The sequence below is a fragment of the Micromys minutus genome (genome assembly GCF_963924665.1).
Source record: "Micromys minutus genome assembly, chromosome: 33".
Classification (NCBI taxonomy): domain Eukaryota; kingdom Metazoa; phylum Chordata; class Mammalia; order Rodentia; family Muridae; genus Micromys; species Micromys minutus.
Window position 1 is genome coordinate 16,743,059 of NC_137968.1, and position 11,241 is coordinate 16,754,299.

Here is an 11,241-nt window from a genome sequence, read left to right on the forward strand (position 1 = left end):
CTCAACAGAGAGATGCACACCCTAAGGGTGTTAGCAGAGAAAGTCTGACTTAAGAACTGTCAACACTCCAGCAATTAGACTCAGCCAAAACAAGATTCACCTTCTTGTGACATCTTCTAAAAGATAAGAAAAATATTTGCACGCATGTGACAATGTGGATGTTTTGTTTGAAAGCATGTCACTCTGAAGAATAGTGTTGTGTTAAGTTTCAATGTCTGTCATTCCAGGAGGTGAGATTTCCCTCAAGCCATGCAGAACTGTAGGATAATGTATGATGTCTGGAATCATTTTTGATTAATAGAGTTGGATTCAATAGCCTGACAGGTTAAAATAGGAGCTCATAATATCTAACACTGACATTGGAGGTATCGAGTCGGTGGTATTTACTTGCTGGGGCCGGAACTCTGTGTTGTAATTTTATGAATGACTGGTATGGGCTCTTATGGGTAATATGCTGGCTTGAGAAAGACAGGTCTGTGATTGCTATGCGGCATTAGCACTGGATGCATTGCTTTTCAAGGACAATTCTCTCTCAAACAGTCCCAGGAGCAGGTGTGTATGTGACTAAACTGCTCAATCTCAGTGTGAATTTAGAGCTCAATCGTTAGCTCTATTTGTTTTCCTTAAGAGTTGGGAGGACGAAGAAGAAACGGAGATGAAGTGGCCGTGAGCTGAGTGCTTTTCCTAAGTCTTGTCCTTCATTGTTTTTTTCCCCAGTGACAAACAACTTTTCTGGACTTTACTGTGCCATTTGCTAGTAAGGACGGTATAAAGTGGAAATGAATTTGCCCTTGTTCACTCTCGGGGAGTTATGGAGCAGGGGAAAGAGTGTCTGACCTCTCTTGTCTGGGAGTGGACAGACCTTGGAAATGCCAAGGTATCTGGGAAGACAAATACCTTACTTTGGTATCATTGTAACAGTCACCAGTTAATAGTTTCAAAATCTAACAAACCTGCTTTTAGAAGATGCCTGTGTTCCCACAGATGTACTAATAATTCTCTGAAGATATTCAGGGTGTTCTTTAAAGACTGACTTATTCCTTGATGCCTTAGGCTTTGGTTGCAAAGAGATACTTCTTTTGTATTTTGAACATGATTTGCTGGGTCTATGTGCTATTCTTTAAAAAAGTTAAATTTATTTAACAATAAATGACTTATGTATATTTAATGTGAAGATTTAACACAACAAATAGTTAGAGTACATCTTGTTTAGAATGAAGGAGAAAGGGGATTATTTTTAGTGAGGAAAGTCTCAGGAGGCCATCACTGTTGTCTTCTCTCTGGTAAAAAACTGGAATTACAGCTGAACATGGTGGCTCATGCCTTTAATCCTAGCACTCGGGAGGCAGAGACAGGCAGATCTCTGCAAGTTCAAGGCCAGCCTGCTCTACCAAGAGACCACGTCTCAGAAAACAAAGAGCGAAGTGACGACACACAGCCCCCATATTTATCAACCAAATGCATTGATTATGAAATCATGTTCATTGCCTTGGAACTAGGAATTAAGACAGGTGAATGGACCAGACCTGCGTTTCAGATATGCTAGTCTAAAGAAGAACTGTTCTCAGCAGTTTAATACACCACTGTTTGGAAACCTGACTATCAAATCTGCTCAAAAAAGAGTTTGGACCAGCACCTAATGACCACATGGCTTTTTAATCTATTTACTTAGACATTTGAACTGGGTATTCGTGTGAAGAGTGAACTAACTCTGCTCACACTAGGACTGATAAGTCAGTATACCCAGTTTGGCAGTTCAGGCTTAAATCTCTGTTTCTAAGAACTGGGCAGGTCCAGGCAAGTCAGTTACTTAAAAAAAAAAAAAAAAAAAAAATCAGACCCAACCCAACTCAAACCAAAACCAAAACCAAAAAAAAAAAAAAAAAAAAAAAAAAGACCAACCAACCAATCAACGAAACAAACAAACAAACAAAACCTCAGGCTTCAGGCTGCTAGTCAGAAACTGCCTTGTCATCAGAAGCTCCCCTGTCACCTGGCCTGAGGCAAGGACAATGTGTCAGCTTCAGTTTCCAGACTTCCTTAGTAACTGTTTTCAGACATTTTTAGTAACTGTTTCTAGACTTCCCCAGCAACAGTCTCCGCCTCCTCCCTGCCCCAATGGTGATTCTGGAATGTCCCTAAGATAAAGCCAGCAGAGTCAGCTAATCTTAAGACTTAAAACTTTTGAACACTTGTAGTAGAAGCTCTTATTTGTTTATTTATTTATTTATTTATTTATTTATTTATTTATTTATATGTTTACGTGAAGCTCTAATTGTGAGAATGAAGCAATATTTTGTAACAAATCATAGAATAATATTCTTTGCTATAATTCTAGATGCCTAGAAGGAATATTATCTGAGCTGCATAAGTCTTCACAAAATCTCTTGTTTAATCCACTATTTCTAATAATGCTTTGTGTCTTCTTGTTCTAATTAAAAAAAAAAAAAAAAAAACTGTTTTCTAGAGATACTCAGTAGAGAGAAATAGAATCCCCTGTTATCTGGTCATTGAGTAGCATCTGAGTGATTGATGGAGCTGAGTGTTGGAGAAACTATTATGAAACCTCACTTCTGTCCCTGGGATGCAAATTCAAAGATCTCATCCTCCGAGGAAAGGAGTGAGATTTGCCTTAATTGGATTAGCAGCGGCACTTGAAACTTTAAATTCACTGGAAGCCAATTCATCAGTATCTGAAGAGAAGACATGGTTGTAAAACCTTGTGGTTCTATGGGCAGTCAAAAAAGACAACGCCATCCCTCTATGCATTTAAGAGTTCAAGTTTAGAGAAACGGCCCTGCCTTTACTGGAGAACTTCTGAGTCCTCTTTAGTTCATCTCCAGAGAGGTAGTCCTCGCAGTCAAAGCCACATATTCCAGGCTTCAAAATTCACAGGAGAAGGGGATGGGGTGGACAGGGTGGGGCTGGGCAGGTGTGGTTCTGTGAGGATCCTCCCTAAGGTTTGTCTAAAAGAAATTCGGGGATGGTGCAGAAACAAAGGCCACCCAATAACCTGCCCAACTCAACACCAGTCCCATGGGCAAGCGCCAATCCCTGACATTATTGGTGATACTCTGCTATGCTCACGTCCTCTGAGAGACTCTACCCAGCAGCAGATGGAAACAGAAGCAGATATCTGCAGTCAAACACTAAATGCGAGTCAGGGATACTAACGGAAGAGTTGGGGAGCAGGACTGAAGGACCAGTAGATAGCAACTCTACAGGAAGACCAACAGAGTCAACAAACCTGGACGCCCTGGGAGCTTTCAGAATCTGAGCCACCAACCAAAGAACATACACAGGCTGGAACAAAAGAGACAAGAGCTCAGTCAACATGGCTGCCCGGTCTGGCCTCAGTGGGAGAAGATGCCTAATCTCACAGAAACTTGATGGTCCAGGCTTGGGAGGATACCCTAAAAAGGTATCCCACCCACTCAGAAGGGAAGAGGAGATGGGAGGGAGGAACTCCACTCAGTGAGGGAGGGAATAGGTAGGGCAGCATTTTGGGTGTAAACAAACTACTTAATTAAAGTATAAAAGAAAAGAGAGAAAAGCAGTAATCGTGGAATTCTAATAGTGCATTCCAGGTACAGATGATAAAGTTGTATTTCTGAGTTTTTTTTTTTTTATTAAAGAAAATTGAAGCATTAGGTTTGAGTGATTGTTTTGTGAACTTACAATCAAGAAGAAGGTATAGCAGAGGGCATATTTGACCATCTTCTGTGTTCTAATGCCTCTCTCCGTCCACACCACAGCATTGCTGTTCGAAATCCCCCTTGCTAAAATGTATAAAATAAAAAAGAATAATATAAATACTCACGAAATTAGAAAGGCTTAAAAGAATTGCTTTGAAATTTTTAAGAGAAAAGCAACCATATCTGACTTATCAGGTGATTTTAAGAGTTAATCAGTTCAAATTTACAGAATGCTTAGTTCAGCAACTGTCCAATAACCAATAAAATATATTCCACATAAAAATGTCATCCACCTAGACCCAATATTTTCCAACACATTCTGTTTTATTTTTTTCTATTATTGATTTGGATCTATGAGACTTAATAAATAAAGAGTTTCTTTTACTGTTTCAGTATAAATATTTTATAAGGTCTTATTTTCTCAATAAACACATATCGAATCTTTTGCTGACATGTTTTGAATGCTCAACATCTTTAAAGATGAAATGGTTAAAAGATAAAATTATACAACCCCAATTTATTAAAGAGAAAATAAAGTTGGATGGTATTTAGTCCACTGGCCAATAATACATAAAATATTGGAAATTATTGATGTTTTGTATATGTTTACTTTAGATTACAATAACAGCTTAATGATGCTGTTATAAGATAATTAAAATCTCAGTGTTCTTATTTAATGTTTCTGGTTAGGACTTCTGAGAAATGTACATGGTAGAAATGTCCATAAATCTACCTGGTTATGAAAACGCTATTCAACTTGAAAGTAAGACCTTTCTTGTCTGTGCGGAAACACAGAAGTCTGGACATTTGAGAAGGTGACTACAGTATGTAGCTGTGAATTTATCCTCTGTTGTTGATGAGAACGTTGTAATGAAGGTTCTATATGGAATGGTAATTTACTGGGAAAGAGGTAGTATGAGACAGACATGGATGGTCTAACCTGAGAAGCAAAAGTGAAGTAAACCTAAAGGTTGAGTCTGAAAACAAGCTTGTTCCTGTACCGTATTTTAGGGGACAGTTCCAGAGAAGCAATGACATCAACAAATAGTTTCAAAATAAACATTTGTTTGGGGAAATGTGAATTGTGAGAGCTTGGTCATGTTGTCTGTTGGTAATGTTCTGGTTATGTTTCATAGAAAAATATATATTTTCTGTAAATTAAGTACAAAGCAATGTGTAAGATGCTGCCATTGGGGCCAGTGAATAGAATTGCATGCTCCCAAGACTGATGGTCTGAATTTGATCCCTGGGAGCCAAATGACAGAGAGAAAAGGTTAACTCCCATGGCTGTCTTCTGACCTCTACGTATGTGTTACAACACACACGCCACTCCACTCCAATAAAACACTAAAACACCCTGTATGAATGATTTCTGTACAAGGACTAGCTACCGCTTGTAAAAATTCTATTAAGAAATTGGTGCTGAAATCAGCCAGCCCCCGGAAGCTGTTATGTTAGTGACATTCTGTAGCTGACAGAATGTTTATTCTCAGAGGAAACTGCTATAAATTGCATTTTTGCCCCTTCGGTTGCTGTAGGCTTATGATGGAGAGTGGGCAGAGAGGACAACCTGTAATTCAGGATGATTGGGAAGGGGGTTGCCTAGGAGACTGAGATGAACAGCAGAATGCCCACCAAAACCAACTGTCAACAAGAGGACATTTCTGTTCTCAGTTGCTTTTTTAAATTTATACCCCATGCCTCCTGTAGTGTCTAATTAAAGCTACTTACTGTTGATGGACAGTTCATGCCAAAGTGACCCACATTAGCCAAGAGAGGCTACGAAACTTTTAGTAAGCATTCTGCTTGGGAGCAAGATGATAATGCAATGAAAATGAACTTATAAAGTGGTGATGATCATTTAAATATTTTAAACATTTAACGCAAGACATTTAAATTTCTTAATATTATTTCTGTGTATAGGGGACATATATACACATGTATGTGCAGACTTGTGTACATATACTCACCCACCCATATGAAAGAATATATAATGTGTTTTCTTTTTATGTCCCTCTACTGTAGTCCCGGAACCTTATGCTCACCATCAAAGGAAGCCTAGCTGAACAGAGAGCTTCCATGATCCATCTGCCTCTCCCCTCCAATGGCAGGGTATCTGGAAGCCTAGTATGGCCTGGCTTTGACTTCAGTCTCTTGCTTGCAAAGGAAGTACTTTTGACCACCGGGCCATCTGCTTAGCCTCACGTAAAGCCAACTCTTGATCCTAAGTTATCTGCACCTAAATTTATAGTCACAAAACCTACTTTTGTTTCTAACATGGGAGTTCTATCTGCTATAATCCCTGCTCTTATGCTCTTTACATGAGAGAGTTTGGCGTGCGATAATTATCTTCAGGAATAACACTTAGAAATTCATAAATATTTGATGAAAATGGTATCTAATTTCTCAATACTTTATAAATATAGATATTAAATTTTAAATTTTAAATGTATTATCTATGTCCATACATATTTTATAGTTATGCATATTTAATGAGGTTCCAACCCATGAAATTTCAGTACAGAGCCTATGACCGGGGTAATTTCACTTAGCCAAATTTATAGTTAAATAGAATGAATCTATATTTTCTAATCCTTTTTTGTGTTGTCTTCCCCTTAGCTTTTCATATCTGCTTCACCTTACCCTATACCAGCACTACTTACTGCCTCTCATGGGCAATCCGCACTGCAAAGAAGTGTATGACCTCTGTACTCTAGATTCATGAACACTTACAATTCTGCCTGAATGTCCCTGACTAGACTAATAACAAAGCTCGAGTTATGGTCTTAAACCTGCAGATTGCTCTCTTCTGTTGTCTTCTACAGCCCACATCCTCCTTTCTGCACTTTAGTGTACTTTACCCTTTCTCTTTTCTTGTCCTTACTGCATTTCATCTTCATTTGTAGCTGCTTCCTTGTTTCCCAACATTTGTCCTTCTAGATTCTGTTTCTCTCCTCTGAGCTAGCAACTGTTCACAAATGATCCACGTGACAGAGTACGGTTCTGGGCCACCCAGATGGATTAGTAGTTATTTTCTGCTTTTATCTAATTTGTCTCTATAGAATAACTTGATATTTTGCTCAGGTAACTTAAGATACATGCATGAGGAGGAGATGTTTTGATTTTGATTTTGATTTGATTTATTAGCTTTGGAAGATCCATGGCTTCTCCAACAAGGACGGATGGCCTCCCTAGAGCTTTTTCTTTGACTCCTCATTGACAGAGTAAAGTCAGACAATATTGTTCTACGCAGAGCCCTTAGCATTTATGTTAGAAATGAGAATATTTGAAATCTCATGGTTTTCTGGATGTATGGCTCCCCCACTGATATGATAGAAGACCTCGAAGGTTGCTCCTTTCTCTTGGCCCATTCTAGTGTCATTGCTACCCCATCCTCCTTACACAGGGTAACATTGATCCCATCAGGCATTGAGAGTGATCTCTGCTTGACAAAATGGCATACTCCAGTGACACCAGGCTTAGGGGTTATTCTGGAACCAATTTTCCCCAGAGGAAATGAAAAGGAAGATGGACATAAGGGTTCAGTGATGATGGACTCACCCTTATCTGCTCTACTTCACAGTCTCCTCCACCAAGTCTCAATAGATCTTTAGTCTAATCCAGGGTCTTGTTCCTTTTTGTCTGTGGAGAGGAAGGTAGTATGCACTGAAGTGATGTCTCAATCCTTGAGATATTATGACTCGAAATTCTTTTGTGGGTAACCCAGAAGGCTCCATTCTTGATTAGTTGTGATTGATGTTCCTGATGGGGTTGACAGGGCTAGGTCTTCCACATTCTGCTGAGGACAGTCCAGCCAAGGTAGATACACTTCACACAGAGGGTATTTACCTAGCAGAGAGCTTGCCAAGGGTTTTTAAAGATGCTGTATCAAGAACATGTTCAGATCATACATTTCAGTGAGTGATAACCTTTGTTCCCAATTTCAGGAATGAAATCCCCAAATGGTCCTAGAAGAGGGGAATTAAAATCTTGACAGCTACTTAGAGGTCATCTGTGAACTAAATATCAGGAGAACTGTTGGTAAGAAACAAAATTTTAAAAACAAGGTTAATGTAGAGAAAGACAGAGGGTGGCTATTTGCAGTTCACTCAGGTGTGCTCTGAAGGTAAATTTCCCACATCAGCATTACCAGATCAACTCCACCCTTTAGAAAGCACAGAGAGATCACACATATTCGTGCAAACACACACACACACACACAAACACACATACATACACACACTTCTTATGATTCTCCACCTTGTCGTCTCCCAGAAGAGCAGATTCTGTGGGTGGAAGAATGAGTCCAGTTGATCTTCCAAGGAGACGATTAATTTTCACAGACCTACCCACAATATTGATGACAGACCATTAACTCCAGTCCTTGAAGGATTTTTCTATTTGTTATAGAAAACTGTGTGAATATAAAAATCTTAGTGCTTCTTGCTTCCAAAACTGGACAGCAAGTCAAACATCAGAAACAACAGCATCAGCTCCCTTCCAGGCTACCATGGAGTTTCTTGAGAGTACTTACCTTGTGAATGATCAAGCCACCAAGATGTATGCCTTCACTGTCGACAGGTAAGAAGGAACTTATGTTTGCATTGGCATTTTCTATAGCTTGGATACTGAATAAGATAACAATTAGTGGTGCTTTAGAATGATAAAGGTCAGCTTTGAAAATTAGGATTATTTTGAGCATCTCAAAAGACGTTGACGGATTTCTATGTCATATCCTGAGACATACTGAAGACAGCACATTTTTTCTAATTCCTTAAACAATATAGGTCCTGAAGAAAACATTCATTAATTTTTCTTCAGTGGTTTTTCATAAAAGAAAACAGACAAGAACAATCTAATAGTTTACTGTTGCTTTTTATAGTTTTTCCATATTTAAGTTAGAGAGTAAACTGTCAAAATAATATTTAAGAAAAGTAATGCTTTCCATCGATGGCTCAAAACCAGAGTTAAGGTCATCTCAAGATGAATGGATTACTTTATATCATGAGTGTGCCTATAATAATTGTAGTTGAATTTAATGTTTTCCATAGTTTCTTGAAATGTCTTCCACAGGTGTAATATATTTTTTATTTTTATTTTTAAACCATTATTGACAGAACACACCTATCTTATGCCCTGCATATTAGAAATAAAAACATTTAAAGTCCTAGATATCTGTTTACTTAAAACTCAGAGACTGATATGAATTCCATATAAAAAGAAGTGATTACAGAATGGTGATAGGGACATTTAATAATTTTAAGAGAAGGCGTTAAGAGAAGCAATGTCCACCTGGGCAAAGTTTTTCTGATATAATAGAATAGGCACTGAAGAAAACAAAATAGAATCATAATAGATTGAAGGGAAATCTATATAGGGAACGAGGAAATGGGAGGTAAGGATGTAGCTGGGTGGCGGGAGTGTGTGGCCAGGGCATTGGTGTATGTGGGAAGATCACTCCTAGTGGGAGTTAAGTGGGTGAATGAAAACTTAAAATGGATCCATTCAGAGAAAATTTTAAGGGAATATGCACTTATTAATAATGTGTATAATATTTTTATTTGTTTTGTAGAATCAAATATATAATCTAAAAACAATGATATTATATTTGATCATATCAAATACAGTAAAACTTTTGAGAGGACTTTCCCTGAAGAGTATTTATAATTTTTAAATAAATGAGTATTATACAAAGACATTTATTATCACACATTGAAAGAATTATTTTCGTGGAAAATTTGAGGTATCAGTTATTGATCTTATAAATATTGAAAAACGAAGCCTCAGATGAGGTCTGAACAACATGTTGTTAGCCCTAGGAGTACTTCAATATTATTAAAGTAACAATAGTTCCTGTTAAATAGATATTTAGAATTCCGTAATGCAAACAGCCAATAGTTTATCGAAACGATCTCATTTGTCTCATAGGGTGAATGAGGTATGGCTCTCAAGACACAGTTCTTTGAAGAGCTACGAAAACATTCAATGTTTTCTTTTCAAACACAAAAGTGAAATCTTGAACAGATTTTTTTTTCTCTTCATTTACCACAGAAGAAAATGAATGCCAGAGAGAGTTTGTCTATGAACTCGTCCCGCAGTGGGTGGCTTGTAGCACACAATTCTATGAGGAAAATCTGAGGCATATGACCTTTGGTTTGCTTACGAGGCTGTTTTCTTCTGGTGTCTAGACTAGAAGGTTCAGAATGCCTTTATTCACGTGCCTGGAGTCTTTTGCTGACCTTTGGTTAGAGTCTTTGTTTTTCTTCTCTACGTTTGCACTGACCTGATTTTTTTTTTTAAATGAAACATTTATTTCACTTTAACTGCAAATAGTTCCAATAGAAGGTCTTTAAATCTTTTTTTTTATTGATTTGATTGGATATATTTTATTTACATATCCCCTTTCCCAGATTCCCCTTTATATCTCCTGTCCAATCACTCCTTCCCCAGCTTCTGTGAGGGTGCTCCACACCCACCTCCTCCCACCTCCCTGCCCTGACATTCCCCTACACTGGGGCATCAAGCCTTTGCAGGACCAAGGACTTCTCTTCCCACTGATGCCCAATAAGGCCATCCTCTGCTACATGTGCAGCTGGAGCCATGGGTCTGTCCATGTGTAAGTGGTTTAGTCCCTGGGAGCTCTGGTTGGTTGGTATTGTTGTTCTTATGGGGTTGCAAAACCCTTCAGCTCCTTCAATTCTTTCTCTAAGACCTCCATTAAGAACCCTGTTCTCAGCTCTGTGGTTGGCTATGAGTATCTGTCTCTGTATTTGTCTTGCTCTGGCAGAGCCTCTCTGGAGAGGTTCCTATTAACATGCACTTCTTGGCATCAACAATATTTTCTGGGTTTGGAGGCTGCATATGGGCCAGATCTCCAGGTGGGGCATTTTCTGGATGGACTTTCCTTCAGTCTCTGCTCCATAATTTGTTCCCCCTTCTAAGGAGTACTAAAGCATCCACAGTTTGGTCATTCTTCTTCTTGAGCTTCATGTGGTCTGTAAATTGTATCTTGGGTATTCAGAGCTTTTGCGCCAATATCCACTTATCAGTGAGTTCATACCATGTTTTTGTTTTTTTTTTTTTTTTGGTTTTTTTTTTGTGATTGGGTTACCTCACTCAGGATAATATTTTCTAGATCATCCACTTGTGTAAGAATTTAATGAACTTGTTTTTAATAGCTGGGTAGTACTCCATTGTGTATACGTACCACATTTTCTGTATCCTTTCCTTGGTTGAAGGACATCTGGGTTCTTCCCAGCTTCTGGCTATCACAAATAAGGTTGCTATGAACATGGTGGAGCATGTGTCCTTATTTTATGTTAGAGCACCTTTTGGGTATATGCCCAGGAGTGGTAGAGCTGGGTCCTCAGGACTGTGTCCAATTTTCTGAGAAACCGCCAGACTGATTTCCAGAGTGGTTGTACCAGCTTTCAATCCCATCAACAGCAGAGGAGTGTTCCTCTTTTTCCACATCCTCGCCAGCATCTGCTGTCACCTGGCCTGAGATTTTTTTTTTTTGACATGATAATTCAGGACATAAAGAGAT

At 38.6% G+C, this 11,241-nt stretch overlaps 1 protein-coding gene across 1 annotated transcript in view; it reads left to right on the forward strand.

Annotated features, from left to right (window-relative positions):
- Positions 1-8,205: 8,205 nt before the first annotated feature.
- SLC30A8 (solute carrier family 30 member 8) overlaps positions 8,206-11,241 on the forward strand; it is a gene marked incomplete at both ends in the record, with an annotated part of 40,777 nt that continues 37,741 nt past the window's right edge. The window contains one exon of the mRNA XM_080909368.1: positions 8,206-8,276. Within this exon, the coding sequence (XP_080765494.1) occupies positions 8,206-8,276 (71 nt within the window). The remainder of the gene's footprint in view (positions 8,277-11,241) is intronic.